The sequence below is a fragment of the Pezoporus wallicus genome, unplaced genomic scaffold (assembly GCF_028554395.1).
Source record: "Pezoporus wallicus isolate ANWC-B61680 ecotype Strahan unplaced genomic scaffold, APGP_CSIRO_Pwel_v1 scaffold_6362, whole genome shotgun sequence".
Classification (NCBI taxonomy): Eukaryota; Metazoa; Chordata; class Aves; order Psittaciformes; family Psittacidae; genus Pezoporus; species Pezoporus wallicus.
The window spans coordinates 8591888-8612058 of NW_026637663.1; the positions used below are offsets into that span (position 1 = coordinate 8591888).

Genomic DNA, 20171 nt, shown 5'->3' on the forward strand with positions numbered 1-20171 from the left:
TAACACAGATGACCTAGGGTGTATAGTTTTCAGATAAGCAGCCACTTGAACCAAAAATGTCAGGACAAAGGGAATAATTTTAAACACAAACCTAAATCCATAAAAGATGGTCATATACCTCTGCGTAGCACAACAAAGCAGGCTCTTGTGCTTTAACTGCCCTCTAAATTACAACATGTCAGTTTCCTGGTTTAAACACACATTTGACAAGTAACCCTTTAAATAGAAGATACTCATATACAGACAGTAATAAAGCATGCTTGACCCTGGAATTTCAGTACTGGGTTCTGATCATAATTACGTTGTGTTAACTTGCACTTCCAATGAGACTAAGTAAAAATGTCACTAGTGATTTCTATCACTGCAAGTGCCCTCCTGATTTGGTTGAATTCAGCTAACTCCAGAAACACTAGCTTAGTTCTGCAACCCTCTATCTGGCAAAACAAAAGCCACAGGTCTCTTACCTGCTCAGTTGTCATGGCACAGTAAAAACGATATGCAATACTTGTGGTTCAGCCCTCCCTCTTGGACCTTCTGCAAGTCTCTTCTGTCTCCAGCTGAGGAATGAGGACAGGATTGCTAATCTCTTGCCTCACACCTCTTCCCCACAATAAAAAAAAAAAAAAAGGGGGGGGGGAGGAAAGAAAGTCTGAATTGTGTGTTTTAACACAGGGAATAAATAAATAAATAAATAAATTCAGTACCAAGGCTGAAATTCCCCTTGATGAGTTCCACAGGGAGAAAAGGTTACGTAAGTGGCACGCCTGGTTTTTACCTTCCATCACAGGAGTCTCCTGGGGGCAGTGTGGACAGCATTTCATACAGTGCACTCATGAAGTTTAAGGATAGAGCACCGGCAAGACAGACAGTTCCTAATTTTAAAATTCCAAGTTCTTAATTGTACTTTATGAATGTTAAAGAAATTAGTATTTTAAATGTCATACATTCAAGATACTTTAGAACCACCTATTTTGGTTCAGTTTGTACATCGCCAGGTATGATTCAGAGATCATATTTCCACAATGGATTGCTCTGTTGTCATCAGAGGTTAGGAGAACTCCTACTGTGATAATTCTCTGTAAGCCCATGCCCCTGCCCCAGAATTACAACACACACAGAAGATGCACAGTTCTGTTCACATACACATTCCATCTTTGTGATGCCAGTGCTATACAAAACATCAGGACCAAGAAAAAAGATCCAAGTCAGTCAACAGCCATTTGAGAGACTTACAAGTATTTTTTCCTAAACTTCTGAAGTTTGATAGAAGCACTTCAGAAGTTACTTAAGAACTGTGATAAAACAGAATATGTGGACATCAACAAAAATGACTTTTCCAACTTCCAACTATAGTAGTACATGTAATCATGGGTCCTAACCATATGCTGAGACTCAGTCAACAGCTTGTTAGAATGTGGCAAGCTGAATAGGAAAAATAAACCAACTACCCCTCACTGACAGTATGGGTGGTTTTATAATTCAGGTCATAAATATAAACTACTGTGCAACAAACAAACATGACAAAGCCTACCTCGGTTAAATCTGTTTATATGATAAAAAAATAAAATATTAAACTGCTTGTAGTGCAACATTCTATCAGCATACATAAGTATACCATGCTTCGTAAATTTACTGTTACATTATTTACAGGATATAAGTAATGCTTTAAACTAGAGGTGAAAGAACAAAAATAGATAATGATAATGGTTACATACAGGTATGAGTTTTAATACTGTCCACCAAATTAGCAAGTCTGCTTCACAGACTTGACTGTCACATGAATATTCCTGTCCCACACAACATGGTTCCGTCAGCAGTGGTCTGCCCTGTCTGTAGATAGTGGAAAGATGTTTTTAAAAACCGCATAGCCTTCAAGCTGTTGTTTCTCCAAACACCATTTGCAAGGACAGCTGTAAAATACACAAGAACTCTGTCAGTTACCTGCATCTGACCACTCTAAAAACTCAGCTTCTAAAATAAGATAAAGAATTATTCACTTCTGCAGAGCCATACCAAAGCTCAACTAAATGAATGCCATTTTTCAGCAGTCTCCCATGTGAAAGAGGATATTTTATGGGAAGGGAGGAAAGCAGTTCAAGATTCCCATCCATTATTTACAACTCTGAGCTTTGAGAGATAATCTCCCATAGCACAGAACCAAATAACAGAATGTAGAGTCACATGCTGCCTTGCTTAACCTTCTGTAGAGCTTCTGCTGTGTGCAATGCTCAAACTGATGAAAAAATGAATACAGTAAAAACAATGCACCATCTGTGCCTGCAGTACTTGATTAATTTGATATCACTGTCCTCATATTAGAGAAATAAGGATTATGTCAGAATAATTAACTACACAGGGAGAAAGAACTGTCCTAAGAGCCACTTGCATACTGCAAAGAGTTATGTAAAATCCATGAATATTTAGACAACTGTTTGTAAGAAAGACTAACTACCAAGCTGTTCTTAGGAGTAGGTTATGTGACTTTTATATCTCTTCCCCTGTGACTTTTACGTCACTTCCCCTACTACTGCTGAAGGGAAAAAGCTGTTCCTCGCCTTCTCTGAGGAATGTCTGTGGAAGACAACTGCACACCCATTCCACAGGCTGCAACAACCCCAGAAGAGCTACTTTAGATGACAACACTGCTTAAGCAGAAAATATTGATACTCTCTTGTTTACATTTCTGCTCATAGCAGACAGGAATCAGAATGACTTCAGGCTGCTTCTGGGTAGGAAGACTGAAAAAGCTACTGGGAGTTTGAAATCTAGTATAACCTTTAATTTTCAAGTCTTGAGTTTAAATTTCATATTTTGAGAAAAGACTATGTAATAGCTTCAGACAAGATAATTGTCCTGGGTTCAGCAGTAGCAGTCATTTTTCTTCTTCTTAGTAACTGGTGCAGTGCTGTGGTTTTGACTTTCAGCCTGGGAACAGCGCTGATAACACCGATGTTCTTAGTTGCTGGTCAGAATGTTTACTCTGACCAAGGACTTTGTGAGCCTCATGCTCTGCCAGGGAGGAATGGAAGCCAGGAGGAAGCAGAGACAGGACACCTGACCCAAACTGACCAAAGAGGTATTCCATACCACAGCACATCATGCCCAGTATGTAAACTGGGGGCAGTTACCCAGAAGGGTTACATCACTGCTCGGTCAGACTGGGTATCAGTCAGCAGGTGGTGAGCAGTTGCATTCTCTCCCCTTGTTATTTCCCTTATCATCATTATTACTGGTGGTAGCAGTAGTGATTTGTGTTATACCTTAGTTACTGGACTGTTCTTATCTCAACCTGTGGGAGTTACATTCTTTCGATTCTCCTACCCATCACCCCAGGAGCAGGGGGAGGAAATGGGGGAGTGAGAGAGAGGCTGCGTGACTGGCCTTAAACCACGACAATAATGCACCATACCTTTTGTGAATTCTTATTTCTAGTAGTATTTGTCCATGATACACCAGAAATTATTCACCTTCTCTACAGTGCATGAGGTAACCATGACGGCTATAATGCATTTCAGCAATGCAGAATTTTAAAATGTATTCCACAACACTACTCAAAGTAAGCAAACACAAGAAATACTTCAGTATATATAATACTTCAGCACCAGTCTTGCTGTAGTGGGCAGATGATAGAAGAAAAAAATCAAAGTATAAACAAAAGAATCCATTCTACTGTGCACTATTTTACTAGATTCTATGTTACTTTCCAGGCTAACCCTGAAAAAGCCAAGCACTCGATACAGCATATTTATGAAGTATGGTAATTTACCCAACACCTTGAAATGTCTGTAACCTTACCTTCTGTATCTAAAGTAAGTATTTGGGATTTTGTGTTTCATTTCTTTAACACCCACATTCTTGAGCACTTTGTGCTTGGGCTCTACGTGGTGATCTCAACTGTCTCAAGGCAGCATCTCCATACTGAATACCTGAGCCCATTCTTTCTGGATCCAGTTCTCCTGATGAGAAACAAAATGGTCACAAGAAGATGGATCATGTGCAAATAATACATTCCAATTTAACTGACAACATTAGAAAAGAGTATCTATATTCTACTCTAGCTACGGAGAGATCTATTGCAACTCTGTTTACTTTTAGGCAATCCCAAACTCGCGTCATTTTCTCTTGTAATTTTAACCATGTGTCCTTAATCATAATGACAAATCAATATGTCTCCAAGTCAGGCTGCAACAAAGAAATGTATTTGCACTAAGTGCTTCTAACAAAGGAAATGTCCAAAATGTTTTCTGCAAACACTATTAAAACCCACCTTTTTTCAGAGACTAATATGCAAAGGAAGCAGCATTGTAGATACCAAGCCAAACAGAAAAGCACTGCCCCCAGAGAAAAGATCTCAATCCTCCCTACTTCTAGTATCCATTTCTGCCTTCTCTATAGCCTATGCCTTCAGAAATGTTCTTACAGCTGTAGGGTGGACTTACCAAGATTAGAAACATTTACTTTAAATAAAAATTCAATACAAAAATCCCTCTGAATAGTTCTGAAGACTTATTTAGGTTCATTACACACTTGTGACCCCTTTGTAAGTTAGTAAATGACACCACGTTGAGGGGATAATTTGACAGCTCGAGGATAGGGCTGCCATTCAGAAAAGACCTTGGTTGAGTTTGAGGAACAGGCCAGCAGGAACGTCTGAAATTCAGCAACTACATACACAGAGCTCTCACTCCGAACCTGAATGTGCTTTAAACAGGAGGCTGGACTAGAGACCTCCATAGCTTCATTCCAGTCTCGATTTTTCCATGGTTCAGTGCTTCTGTACTGGCACAAAGAAAACAGGAACAGCTCACAGAAAGCATGACTTACTTCTCTTGTGGTAATGCCTCTTTAATCAGCCATGGAACTACAGTATTAAGAGAAACTAGCTATACTTGGCTTTTCAGTTTGGGGGTTTTGTGTGTTTAAGATGAAATTTGCTGTTTTGCATTGATTTGATGGAGTAATCAGGAAATTCCTATGAAAAGACCATACTCCTTTAATCTAAAAATTTGTGTTTGGCACTCAAAATAGTTAATTAGAGTCTGAGACAAACTTTTCAGTGGAGCTGATACTTAAACTTTGAAGATATCAAACAGCTAGAAGAGAGGAAAACCGGAATGCAAACTAGCTGAAATGACACCTAACACTTAGAAGCCTGTCTCCAATAGAAACCTGCCCACTTGTGTTGTGAAGCTTCTGGTCTATTTCAGTTCCGCAAATGTAAAAATGGTTTCAACGGAGAGGCAGGAAGGTCACTTCAGAGAAACAGTTGCTAGGAAACACTCCTGAAATCTTTAGTATTACTGTTCAAATTCTCTTGGCTGTATTTCCTGCTACAAATGAGAAGCAGAATTAAAAGTTACGTCTGCCCTGATCCTAGGTTTTTGTCCTGCATTGCTAAATCTGTCTAATGTCAGGCTTGATATTTGTAGGGACATTGCAATCCACAGAATGCACAGCCTACACTCAAAGCTGACTTAAGGTAAACACTGTAAAAACATCCATAACTTACATACCTCCTCCCTCTTAGATGTCTTGGACATCCATTTCTATGAAAACATATGAGAAGCAGCTATAAGACAACTGGGTTATTTTACCACAACAAAATGTTGGCTCTTTGGATTAATTCTATTAGAGGACTTTGAATGATGGCATTTCCACAGCTGTTTTCAGTTTTCAATTAAAATAATAAAAAAAATAAAAAAACTCATTTTACCTGATTCAATTTTATTGAGTATTTTTCTTGCACATTGTACAAAGGCCTCTTCAACATTTTCCCCTGTGAGCGCACTCGTTTCTAAGAACATCAGCTCTGCATTTGACATCAGAAAAACAATCTCAAAACAAGTCTGGATATAACAATATATACCTGATATACTAATTCAGTGCATAAAAGCTAGGAACAATAAAAGGTTTTTTAAGGAGAACTACTGTCAAATAGTATGGTCTGGAAAAAAATCAGTTTTTGAGGGCAAAACCACATGAAACTTCCTCTGAAATTTATACAATAACCCTAGAAAGCTGGAATTCAACGATAACTTGGGCTGTGCCTGCAAAACAGTGAATGCAACCAACTTCATATAGTTTCCCATTCATATAAAAAGTAATATGCAAAAGGACAGCCAGCAGCCACAGTTCATGGAAAAGACTATTTGTAATAGATTTATAATAGAAAATCCAGATTTTACTGATGGCAGGACTTAAGCACAGCAGCTCAGACTGACACTGGCTTTAGGTGTCACACAAATGTATCCTCAGACTGGAAATTCTGAATACTACAGATCAGGTAACAGTCCTCCGGAGCCATGCCACGCACTGAAGTCAGTTTCCCATGAGTAAAACTCATTGCTTCCAACTGCAATACACCCTATCCAAACTTGTCTATGATCTATACAACCTGTAAGGTGCTGAAAACTAGGAAATTGCACTCTTCTTTTTCTCTTCAGCCCTACAGAGGCAAGGTAATACCTGAAGTTGTATTACATTCCCTAAGGAGTATATCTCCACACAGAAGGTATTCTTTAAGCTGCAACAGGAAGAATCACTGGTAATGAGACTTAAATAGTACATGTGGTTTTCATTGCAGGCACTTTCTTCTCTCTATACCTCATATACTGACAGAACTTTCTGTAGAAATTTGACTAGGTACAGTAGGCAATGTCCTACCTAACTGTACATATGTATAAATAATTTTAATAATATATAATTATATATTTTGTATATATTATATAGAATATATAATTTTAATTATTATGTGTTTTTGAATGCTACATGAAGATTTTGTACTACTTACCATTTTCTTGTGCAAACCGGGATGCTTCTAAAAAAGTAACTTCACGATCTGCATCAAGATCCTTTTTGTTTCCGCACAGTATTATCACAATATTTTGACTTGCTAACATTCTTGCATCCGTCAACCAATTAGTAAGGGCATTGTAGGTTTCACGGCTATGTAGAAAATAACACCCTTTATTAGAACATGCTCATTCCTTGTGAACAGATCACTAGCAAACTCACATTTCACTAAAACTCAGGAAGGCAAACCTGTGTTTGTGGCAAACAACAAATTGCTGCTAGTCAGGCAAGTCACCTACACAGCTCAATATGCCAGCTATGAACTGGGAAGAGTAACAAGTTCCTTCATGAAACTATTTAAAAACTTAGTTTTTAAAAAGCAAAATTAAATCAACCAGAATATAGAAATCAATACATATAACTATTAAATACCCAGTTACTGTAAAAAGCTATGATTTTAAGCACCAACCTAGTTTCAGCCTTTTGTGCATGAAATCTTGGGATAAGAGAATGAGTTATTGTTTATCATGGAATTCAATGGATACTTAAGTTTCAGGTGGGACTGTAAGGATTTACTATGCTTGTGTAGAATTGCATGCCTGAACTTTCACATCTGCGACAAGACCAGTAATATACCAGGCAGTTACCCTGCACACACCATTAGTCATTGTAGTGGTGGTCAGAGATAAAGCTTTCAAGCAGTAAGACTGACAGATGAGTCCACTGACCTTAAGCACATACCACAGATTTCAAAGACTGTTCAGAAGCAAACAGTCCACTCATAGGACAAACAAACATAAAAAAAAAAAGCAACAGATCTAGTGAATCACCATTAACGGACACAAAACTTATCTGCCAAATATCAGTCTACAGTGGCCAGGAAAAATATTGGCAACGTGTAACATATTCTACTGGCTGCCTCTATTAAAATATCAAAAACTGCAGAAGTGAACAGAATTTTGGACTACAGTTAAGAAATGTGTAAGAAAAGCTAGCTTCTCCAGAGAATGACCTGTTATGCCAACAGCTACTAATACTAATAAATGGTGTACCACCTTGGTTAAAAGTAGTCAAAGCCTGCTCTTAGGTTCTGTTGCAAGGCTTCTTGAGCCAGTGGTTGCAGGTAGTCCACCATGATCAGACCAGCTACTGATGGGCCAATTCCCAGTTATTTGTCTAACCCTTCAAGGCTGTTTACATTTATGACATTCACAATATCTCATATAAGCAAGCTCCAAAACTTAAATATGCACTAAACCAGAGATAGTTTTTATATTTCTTTTCTTCCTGCTGTTATAGAACCACACAGCTGGGGAGGAATCATTATGCATTAATAGTATCTGGTAGTCTATAAGCAAGAACAGTTGCTACCTTTCTTACCTGGTTATATCATAGACAAGCAAAGCACCTGCAGCTCCTCTATAGTAACTCCTTGTTACAGACCTGAAACAGAATTACAGATGTACATTTCCATAATAACTTAATTGTTTCAAATCTGGGTTCATATAATGCAATCTGTATTATGAAACATTTCTCATTTACATAGTTTAAATAAAATGTTTTTTTTTTTAGAAAACATCAGCTGTGCAGCAGCAGACTACTTACAAGCACTTTCACTAAATATAGCTGCGCAGGGATTCTCAAAGTCCATTATGACCTGTGTGCTCCTGAAGCTACACATTATCATACTAAGTATCCTGATACAGAACTGGGAGCTGATGGTACTATATGTGGCATAAAACTAGTGTAATTAATTTGTGTTTGAACTCTCAGCAGTGAGGAGAGAATGAGTAAAGTAGCTGTAATTGAACAACTTAAGACTCATTAAGTTGAAGAGGAAAAGGCAAGGAAAGCAAAACAAAGCATCCTTCAAAAGGCGGCCTAAGAAATAATAAAACCTGCTAAGTACATAGAGGTGTAACCAGCCTTAAAAAGAAAACAGTTATATACATTATAAAAAGAAACAGGGAGGGGGGTAGAATACCTGCAAGCCCCTGACTACTTTAAACTAGTTTGGTTCAGCTGTTCTGCTCATTTCGCCCCTCCTCACTGGCAGACCATGAGAAACTGAGTAGTCTTTGATCAGGGTAAGTGCTACTTAGCAACAACTAAAACATCGGTGTGTTATCAGCATTGTTCTCAGACCAAAGCAAAACACAGCACCGCAGCAGCTACTGGGAAGAAAGCAGCTGAAAGCAGGACAACTTGAAAGAGCAGAATTTGTGCAAGCTTTTGAAAGTACAGGGCACCTCCAAGCTCCTCAGAATCCCAGGATATTTGGCCAATACACCAAAGAGATCTCGTTAATGGAGACTATATAGCACTGCCCAGCTTCACCCAGCCATAGATGTCTCTAGAGAACTTGTCTAATAGAGGACATTAACTTGAATTGCTGCCCATTACTCAGACTTCCACCACCAGCTCACCTTTGATAACCACTGCCTGCCCCCCCCCCCCCCCCGCCAAAGAAATGTCCCACCCACACCCCAAAAATATGAAAACCGATGTCCTATCCAATGGTGAATGTACTGAGGAATGCATCAGATCTTCCTGAGTTAGACCTATTCCTCAGATGTATGACATTCAAAAACCAGCACTAAAAGTACATTGGTAGATCTCAGCTGACAAATAAGTTTCTTAAAGAAAAAGCAATGTAAAATATTTCAGTCTTGATAGAAATGTATTTAGCCACATTATCTTGACAACTGACTTTCTTCCTTCTAATAAAATAGTATTACACTATACATTTGTTCTCATGCAGATTTTAAACAGTTTACAACTTCCTGGCATTAACTTATTCCCACCAGAAGAAAGTCTTCTAAACACAAGAGTTAAGCACACACAGTTCTGTGCTGAGCTTGGCTGGTGAACAAGCTTTTAGCCCCATATTCTATTTATATACCTTAACTATCACAGAAAATACTCAAGGAAAGAAAGGGCAGAACCTCAGATCTGCAAGACAACACTGCTTTACAGAAGTCAATGGATTTATGCCGCTGTGTCCAAGTTGGAAGATCTGGCCTAGTAAATAATATGAAAGCAGACAAAACAATTCCACTGACCAAGAAACTATGCCTACTTATAAGTAGGCATAAATAATACACAATACCAACAGCAACAATTTACTAACAAATACTTAATAAAATGATTGAAATGGGTACCTGAATCTCTCTTGTCCTGCTGTATCCCATATCTGCAATTTTACATATTTACCACCAACATTTATGATCTTTGAACCAAATTCCACTCCTATAGTATGATTTGAGTCATCCTTGACTACAAAAAACAGAAAAAAAAAAGAAAAAGAAAGCCAGATTTATTTACAGCAAATAAATAGGTTTTACATAATCCAACTGAGGTATAATCAAAAATCCTCAGTGCTCCAATCACAAACTACTTCCCAAGCCACAAAATTCAGTGCCATTTAGAAGTCTAATGCCACCATGCAGAAACATTTACAATTTTGAACAATTTATTCAATTCAAAATTACTGCTAGAAAGGGCTGCCTTAATCAAACCATTCCTAGGTCACATTAATAAATGGCAAGTTAACTTTTGTACACTTCTTTTTCCCCCATCTGTGTTTTTTGATATTTCAGTGCCATTTAAAATTAAAATTCTTGGAATGGCAGAACATACAAGGGCACAGTCTTCCCATGAATAAGTAAGAGCTACTTCTTTAAAGCACAAAGTTAAGATACTTGCTGTACGTACACTGTTGCTCTCACAGATTCCCAGTTCAAGATCAATCATAGCATCATGCCATGTTCTTTAGTGATTACACATTCTTATCCTAGAGCTACTCATCAAGAGACAGGGTGAATTACCATTTGGTTGCAAAAGATAACAGTCACCTTTGATTTACCAAGTTTTCTAAAAACGCATATTATTTTTCTTTAATCACGATGCTAAATGCACTACCCAATATGAAATATTCTTTTGTATCAGCCATTCATATCTAAGTAACATTTACAACAGAGTCTCTTTACCAGTATTTATCATAAAACACAGCCCTTAACAAAGAACAAAAAAAAAAAAAATCTATTTATTTAGAGAGAGACTGCAGACTTTCTAAATCTACTCAAACAATTCAACTTCTCTTTCATCTGCTTAGTATTTTTTCTAGAAGAGCCAAGTCTCCACTATATACCTACGGAAGCTTACAGCTGCAAGACAAAAATAGCACAAAAAATAAGTCTATATTTTCATCAATATTGAAAGTAAGAGTAAGAGGAAACACTGTTCAGTATCAGACTTCTGATTAGAGACAGCAATAAAGATTACAGCACAGTTGTGAACATAATTCTCAGTCAAAATCTTCACCTATACAACTAAAAGAATTACAGGAACTTCCATACAAAGAATAGATACTCATGTAGGCAGAGCCTTCATCTCTGGTACAAAGCAATGGAGAAGTCTCACCATGCTCACATATACTTACATTTCTTTTCAATAAATTGGTGTAGTAAGCAGGATTTTCCAGTTCCAGCATTTCCTATGACCAAGAACTTAAACAGGAAATCTGAAGATGGAAAGACAAAAAAAAAAAAAAATTGCTGAATTTCAGTACACACAATTTTGTCACAAGACCAAATACACAAGCTGGCTATTCTCTATTATTTGTTATTCCAAAAAGAAGGGAAGAGATGACAAAATTAACAAAACAGCATTAAATCTGAAGAATAACCAGTGTGTTCAATAGTGATATTACAAAGTAAGAGCTAAGAATGTCATTTGTTCATAGAGTTAAAAGAATGACAAGAAGAGACTGAAACGGCTGAATTTGAGTTCAGTTAAAACAAGCCAAATCACAGGTATATGGCTGGCTTGTATTCCACAATCTGGTTTAAGAGCATATAAAATATTAACTATAGTCAGTACAAATGCCCTATATAAAGATGTCATTTCTTAAAATCTGTATGGTTTTTATTTTTAAAATTTATTTTATTCACATTAATTTGAGCTCATAAAGCTGAATAACTACAGTATTTTTCTACAAATGTACAGACAAGGAATATTTTTACTCTGGGACGCCTGCTTTTCCATTTCCTCCGCATGGTAAATTAAGATACAGGTACTTTGCCATTTTACCTGCTTATTGAGCCATTTACATCAGTGTTTATTAGCAATAAATAGTTTGTTTTGTTTGGGTTTTTTTTGTTTTTTTTAAAATAAATTCAAGATTTATGGTCACTGGTATTGTTTTAACAGTTACATATAATGCTTTAATCCTACCTCCCCAGATCTGCTTTCAGTTTAGTTACAGACTGAAGAAAGCTTCCTTGTCTTAGCACTCTGAAACATACACACTGATAAACTTTGATTAGAAAGTTTATAATTGCTTCCCCTAATATAGAGGTAATAGTTGGTGCAAGATTCACTACTTATTTGTTTACCAACAGCAGCTTGTTTTACAGCCATCTTTACAATTTATTGCACATTTTCTCTTACAAACATAGTGGGTTTCCAGAAGACATTAGGTAAGCATTCAATGAAAATGAGTACATTTGAAATATCAACAAAGATAAAAACTTACCATTAATTTCATTAACAGTGTTCACAGCTGCCAAATGGTTACACAGATATTGGCCCAGAGGATGGCAGAATAAAAAACAGAATGAAGACTATGCTAAGCAACTCAAAGCACTGACATGTTACTCTATCACAACCTTGTTTTGAGTCTTTAGTTTTACAAATGGACTTTAATATGCACATGAAACTACATGCTCATTCCATTTCATGCAGGGATTCTTATGGTACATCATAAATGCTCCCTAGCAATGGTAAAGGCAACAAGCAAGTTTCTCACATGGTAAGAAAACTTCCACTGGTGAAAAGTCAATGGTAAAACAGAGGGCTATTACTCCTGGGAATGTCTGCTATCCATTGTCTTCACCTGTCTTCCAAATTTTACTCATATTTAAAATGAGGTAGTGTTTTACTAAGGATCTTTGATTTTTTTACATTTTACCTTTGCATGATTTTTCTTGTTTCGAATGTTGTAACATGCTTGGCACAGAATCTGTATTCTACCCTTCTCAGAAAGAGACTGCTGTTTCTTGCTCACAAATATGACCATTTACACGCTTAAGACATTCTGTTCCAAACTGCTCTCACTCTTCACGCCTCCACCCAGCTGCTCATGCTTTCTGGATGAAAAAATAAATTACAAGAAGGTTTTTGCTTCAGGTTGTGAAAATTGTGTGTGTTATCTCCTCTAAAGAAGGGCCCTTCATGTAATCTCAACTGCAAAACAGGCTGAAGCTGAGAAACACTTCATTCTAACCAAACTTCACTGTTAATATGAAATGTAGATACATAGCCTCAAAGTGTTAGGTTAAGAGAAAAAAAAATCATCTCTGAAAACCAAGTTTCTCTTTTTATGTACCAAATATCACTAGTTAGCTGCCTTGTGTACCTTTTTGTATATTTAAACTACTGTGGGTGTGTGTAATCTCACTGGTTTTACCACTTGCAGAGTTCCTCAAAATGTGAGACATAGTCACAATTAAAATAACCTGCTGCTGGTCTCTGCAGTTTTTCCCAAAACCAAATCTGAAATCCAGTTAAAGCTGGTTCTCCTCTGTATCTGGTGAATGCTGTTTGGCAGTTTTTCTTGTTAAAAACAACTACAAATTTCAAATCCACCTTCTTCCTCCCCCCCCCCCCCCCCCAAGTATCAGATTACTGACTGTAGTGAAACAACTAATGTCAAACTAAACCAAGAGAAAGAATAAAAGCCAAACTCTACTCCTATACTAATTCGCTCTGTAACTGTAGGCACTGGTTAAATGTGGTTGATGAAGCCATACTTGGGCAACTCTCAGAGTCGTGCTGAACATTTAGCACACTGCTCTGCCCTGTGCAGACAAGCTGCAGACCAGTGGGCAATTGAGACAATGGTGTCACTGTCAGAGACTGATCTGGAATAGCTTCAGAACAGCACTGTACTTTCCTGAGGTGTTTTATGTTAGGGTGCTTTATATTTTGCACAGAAACAAAGAGTGGTATTTTGGGATTTTATATTCATCTCTTTAAACTGAGAACATATTCTATATAACAGACTCTGAATTCCTATCAAGATTCTATTGTACCAGGCAACTTTAAAAGGGAATCTTTCCTATAAATAAATCACTTTGATTCAATATCTGTCTATTACTTAGTAGACAAAAAAAAAAACAACCCCCAAACCAAAACCATTTTCCTCTGGCAACACAGCAGTGAAACCTGAAACTGCAGGTACAAATCACTTGTTTGCAGAATGAAAGTAAGATAAATGTGTTTTAGTCTACCAAAGAATGGTAATATCAAAATATTATAGCAAAAACTCAAAACCTTTCTGCACCAGAGAAGACAGCAATGTTTCCAAACACATGTAGGCTCATACACTAAATGATACTTTGAAGTAACACTCACAAGTGCAATGTATTCTATCAGTTTAAGCGCCAATTTTATGTAAATTGTTCAACATAGCAAAAGGCTTTTAGACTTATGTTAACAGTTTATCCACAAGCACGAGATATTACATTTCGGGAAATACTTCAGAATACTTTGCACGTTTAATCAACTGCAAGGAAGGGAAGAAAACAGATTTGACAATGCCAAAAGTCACAAATACCCATATGTGTTTCTAAGCTCACAGCCTAGCATGTTAATGATAAAGTACTACCAGATAAGCACGGGAAGAATACCTTTCCTTTTATTATTCTGGAATTCCTTTCTTATAATGTCTTTCTGCATGATAGCAGGAACCACATCAGTTTAATTTTTATACCTCTTCTTATTGCTGGATTTAAGACACAAAATATCTTCTCTCTGAACTGTACAGATGTATCTCAAAATGTACAACAGTTGAGAAACAAAGAAACTGAATGAGACAAGACAGATAGCTTCTTTTAGCCCAACTGTAACATCACTGTATATTCACACTGGGAAAAACTTTTATATATTCATTCTTCACAATTTCCCAAATGCAACTCATACGGTAATGTCTGCATTACTGCTTAATTGCTCTAGTTTTGCCTTTTGGTGTCCTCTTCCCAATCATCCCAGAGGAGTTAAGTTACTTCATTTTTATAGCCCTTTTTATTTTTCTTTTTTTTGTGACTGACAAAGTAGCTCTGAGCTCCAGCATTCCAGTCAGCTGCCAAGCCTGTCACCCTAGAGAAGTTTTTCTTTTGAATTCTGTTGTTCTTCCTTCATGGAAAAGCTGAAAAGCAACATCACTCAGACGTTACAAATGCTTGCTACCATGCTGGCTATTCAAAAAGTCAGAAAGTTGAAGTACTTTGCCTGTAAATAAGATCATCATTACACAGAAAGGATTTAGGACAAAACCTGAATTCTGTGCCAAAAAGATCACAAGACATACACTACAGAAAGCATAAAGAGGTGAAAGATAACATAGCATGGCTGTTTAAGCAAATAAGGCAGTATGAAAAAACAGCCTCTCCCCTGTGAGCTACATGCATCACCTGATCCCAAACTGGGTAGGGGGTGCAGGGAACAAAACTTACTTTCTATCATAGGTGAAAAGGAGTAAAATTGAGGCTCCATCCCAAAGATGTACCAGCAGCTAAATTACATAAACTACATGGTCTGGGGGGTGGCTAGGAGACAGGAGGGGAAGTTGAGGGTAAAGAAGAAGGGAGACAATTGTGGGCTTTGACTCAAGTACCAGCAAAAACAGATGATGATGTGGAAACCACCCCCAGACATCTAGCCTCCTCCTTTAACTGAAGTTTATTCCAGCAGAAGGAATAATTGAACAGCTTCTGAGCAACAGCAGCTTAGTCTTTAAAATGTAATGAGGATTGAATTGTTTCTTATATGCTTGCTAATAAAGAAGGGGGGAAAAAAAGACCAAATTATATCCTCACTCTCAGTTTGTTCTTCTTCGAACTCTTTGATAAAAAGTAGAATTTATATTCACTAATGCTGACCCCTTGGAAACTCTTATTCATGTAATGAAAAAGTCTTCTACTAGTTAGACATCTTCTATTTTGCAGAAGTCTGCATAAGGGAAGACTGCTTTGAAGCATTCCTACTGCCATATGCTTCCTCTAAATGAGAGAAAAGAGCTGTTCTCCCCACTTACTCCTTTCTCCAGCAATAAGTGTTACCAAGATAACAGGTAGCACAGATAAACCTGCCTTCTCTATTCTAATCTGCATAATGAATGCTTGAAAGATCTGTTTCCTTATAAACAAAAAGAGCCATGCTCTCTAAGCAATAAAATCAGATTTGAAATAAACCAAAGGCCAGGATGATAAGTGCAGGGAGCGTCAGATAAGGGACAAGGGTGGCGGAGAGGGGAGGTGGGAATGAGAAGAAAAGGATGAATCAAATTGCCCAGACCAAAAAGGGATATTTTTAGATGGACAGAAAGCCTATACATTCTCCGAAAATGACAGACTGATGAACTTGTGTGACCAGACTGACAGAAGCAGACACTGGTGGAGAAAACACAGAGCAGTATGGACTGAAGAGATTTGACTAGAATCTTACATATCACGTTTACTCAAAGGTAGTACAACCTTTCTTCTGCCCTCCTACTGTTTAAAATCCAAAGGTTGCTTTGCATTTACCTATTAAGGGTAAGCTATTTTTAGGTCAGCATACACTTACCATAAAACAAAACTCATATTTTGCACTGTGAAGCAGGAGAAAGCATACATGTGTTGTTACATGGTACCTATCTACAGGGAGGACACTGCGTCTCAGAAAACTTAAAGTAGTTTTCCTGTAAGAGACTTTTTCCCAATGTTACATGATAAACTTTTAAAGAATGACCCTCCTGTCCCAAAAAGCAGCAGTATAATGTTCTTTCTAAGCTCAGTTTCAAAATTCATGGAGTTTTCTTCCATTTATGATTGTTTTGGTTTTGATTTTGGCACTTTGTAAAGTATAAACAGATCAGAAAGCTGAGAACAGAAGATACACAGCTGATGAAACAGATCTAAAGGAGAGAAAATACAGATTACAAACAAGGAATTTAGTGCCAAGGCTGTGAGAGGCTACAGAACTTGGTTTGAAAAAAGTGAAGAGATCATAATCACAATAAGGGACAAAAATAGGTGGGAAAAGTGGGTGAATAGGAAAGCTTCAAATAAGACAGAAATCAGAAAGAAAAGAATTCAAGGAGGGAAAAAACCCAAACCAACAAACAGGGAAGCACACATAAATTAACTGAGGAGGATAATGAAGTAAGATAGGTGGAAAGGACAGACCAGAAGAAAGACTCTTTGTTTCTCATGAATTGAGAAAAACGTATTAAAAAAAAAAAAATTAAAATACTGCCTTTCAAAGGGAAGGCAAGCTGCAACCTCACAGAAAAACTGAAGTCATGTAAAAATCAGACAGCAAAATTACATTAAAGCAACCCCCCCCAAAAATAATAAAATAAACCCAACCAAACAACCAAAAAAAAATCCCCCAAACCCCCCAACCAAACCAACAAACCCCACCAATCACTTTCTTGAGCCTATCCATATGGATAAAAAGACTGAGGTTACATAATTAGAATGGGTCATAATCCAGATGGTAAGAAGAAAAACTCAATTCATGAATAAGCATCTACAAGGGCAGAAGCTACAGGGATTCCAGCACTGAGGTGACAGTGACCACTGATCTCAGTCACCAGGGGGAAACTGCCCTAATACTTCTATCATTCTCAACTGTCCCTGTAACAGATGGTCAGAAACAAACCACTCTTTGTTAGGACTGGGAGCACATTAAATCCCTGGGAGTTCATGAAGCACAGAAGAGCCATGATTTTATCACATCACACTCTTTACTTCAAACTGTCAATTCAAATGCTACATACGTGTTCAGGACACTGCAAAATTAGATATTGATTACTGTTAAGGTCGGAGGTGGTATAGCAATTGTTAAATTTTATGTTATAAAATAGGATTTGTTCTGCTATTTACTCTAAAACTTAACAACCTCAAGTATTCTAGCTCAGAATTTTTGTAGCTTGTATATGAATAGAACAATCATTGAAACTCAAAGGAGAAATATATCAAAGAAGAATTAAACAAACAAAAGGAATAACCCAAAACTGCGAACCTTCAATTTTAGGGGCTTGTTTTCTAGGACACCAAAACAATCACAAAGCATCAACAGCAGGCTTACAACCACAATTTTTTATCGCTGGAACAAAGCAAAAAATGTTGAAATGTACTTAAGCTACAACCTATCTATTTGGCCTGCTTATCATTACAGGATCAAAAAGAGAAGCACTGCTGAAAAGCACTGTCAGTGCTTTTGCCTACCAGCCCATCTGCCAAAGTGATCCCAGGTCTGATCATAAGAGTTGAGGGCATAAAGAATCAGTTCAAACTCAAATCTGTATCTACAAAGCACATCTCTCTGTGTTCTATATGTAAGTTTTACGTTTTTCAAGAAAGCATGGATAAAAAGAAGCAGGGTCTGAGTACCCCAGTGTTCACATTTCAAGAGCTGCCCCATGCTCTTGCCTCATTTTGCCCCTTAGTTCTGTGTGTCTGCTGTACACTGCAGCACTGACTGGTGGGACAAAACATCTTCATGTTGACAATGACTTAATGTTACTGATGACTACAGTACTGCAAATATGCAGCAGAAATAATCAGATCAATTAGCCTGGTAGTAAGAATTCCTGGTGGCCATGCCAGGCTCCCTCACAGTTAGCAGTTGTGTTCAATTTTGATTTGTCCAAACTACTATTTATTTTCAAGACTGCACTAAAAGCAAGAGGATGCAAGTCCAGCTCTAAAGTCTGAACAGATCCTGAAGACAAGATGCTGCAACAGAAAAAGCTAGAAAACAAGTGAGGAAGTTTATCACTTTTCAAGCAATCTTACTCCCCAGCAACCTGTCACATGGACTTTGAGTATGTTTGACATATGAATGACGAATCACATGGACTTTGAATATGTATAACAGCATTTGTATACTCCAAAATACTTTAGAACTGCATGTTATGGAGAGGGAAAAAAAAACAAATTGATTCAAGCAAACAGGTGTTCCAAGCAAAGTTACGAAGAAGAGAAACAAATACTAGTCAGCTGTTCCCCACCTCCTCCACCTAGCCAGCAGTACCAGCTCTGTACACCTTTTCTACCCCCCACTTATCTTTGACCAACCTTAACGATCACCTAGTTCCAACCCCTCTGCCCCAGGCAGGGACACCTTTCACTAGACCAGGCAGCTCAAAGCCCTGTTCAACCTGGCCTTGAATACTGCCAGGGATGGGGCAGCCACAGCTTCTCTGGGCAACCTATGCCAATGCCTCATCACCCTCACAGCAAAGAACTTCTTTGTAATACCTAATCTCCCCTCTGTCAGTTTAAAACCATTTGACCCTGTCCTGTCACTCCATGCCCTTGCAAAAAGTCCTCTTTGGATTTCTTGTAGGCTCCCTTTATGCTCTAAGGTCTCCCCAGAGTCTCCTGCTCTCCAGGCTGAACAAGCCAAATTCTCTCAACTTGTCTCCATAGGAGAGGTGCTCCAGCCCTCTGAATATCTTCATGGCCTCCTCTGGACTTTGATGGCTCCTTTGTGAGGCATTAACACTCCATCAGTACCTGCACTCCGACTTACTCGCCTGGATGTTTTCTGCCTCAGCAGCTAGACATCCATGCCAACACAGGGTGTAAAAACGTACTCACTGATCCATTTGCCCTAACTCACTGTCATGATCCGCTCTTTTTAATGCTAGCAAACCTCAGACAGCTGGACTGAAATCCTAACCTGACCCTCAAAAATATACAATCTCCAACTAACGTGCAGCTTCTCCCGGAGGACACGCACTGCAACTTTCCCCCTGAACTCAACGAAACAAGTAGTGGTTGACTTCCCTCGCCTACATTTCGAGTCAACACCTCCACACCGTGCAAGACCATTCCGACGGCTCACTGCCGGGTCAGCCCGCGCACCAAAGAGAAGGAGGGAGAAAGGGAGAGAGCACTCGGGGCAGAGAAATCCGCCCGAGACCGGGCTCAGCACCCCACTCCTCAGGAGATGACGGCCTGGGCCCGCTCGTCGCTGAGGGGAGGAGGAAGAGGAGGGTCACCCCAGCCCACCCCGCCCCTCGGTTCCTACCGTAGGTCTCAGCCATGGCACTCTGCGACATCTCGAGAGCAACGAGCCCCCGAACACTCCTTCTCTTCCGGGGCCGGTGCTGGTGAGCGGAGACTCGCAGCCCGGCAGCGCCGAACGGGCTGGCCGGGAAAAAAGCGGAGGAGCCACCGGCGCCCGGCCCGGCCCAGCCCGGCCCGCCTCAGCCCCGCCCCGGCCGGCACCAACAGCCGCACCTGCGCACGCGCGCCCGGCCCGCCTCGCCCTCCGCCGGCGGTGGGGTGGGGCACAAGCCCCGCCTCCCCGCGCAGGCGCAG

General features: G+C 38.8%; 1 protein-coding gene across 2 annotated transcripts; it reads right to left on the reverse strand.

Moving 5' to 3' along the window:
* Positions 1-1534: 1534 nt before the first annotated feature.
* RAB4A (RAB4A, member RAS oncogene family) lies at positions 1535-19957 on the reverse strand. 2 transcript variants are annotated; one of them, XM_057407032.1, is made up of 9 exons: positions 19879-19947; positions 12329-12355; positions 11234-11314; positions 9954-10068; positions 8173-8235; positions 6791-6945; positions 5714-5809; positions 3796-3956; positions 1535-1910 (listed from the first exon to the last, which is right to left on the reverse strand). In XM_057407032.1, the coding sequence occupies exons 1-8, from the start codon at positions 19907-19909 to the stop codon at positions 3841-3843; spliced, it is 684 nt and encodes a 227-aa protein (XP_057263015.1). In that variant the 5' UTR covers positions 19910-19947; the 3' UTR covers positions 1535-1910; positions 3796-3840. The 2 variants fall into 2 exon arrangements, with proteins under 2 accessions (XP_057263015.1, XP_057263016.1); XM_057407033.1 differs by lacking the exon at positions 12329-12355 and having other exon boundaries at positions 19879-19957.
* Positions 19958-20171: the final 214 nt, after the last annotated feature.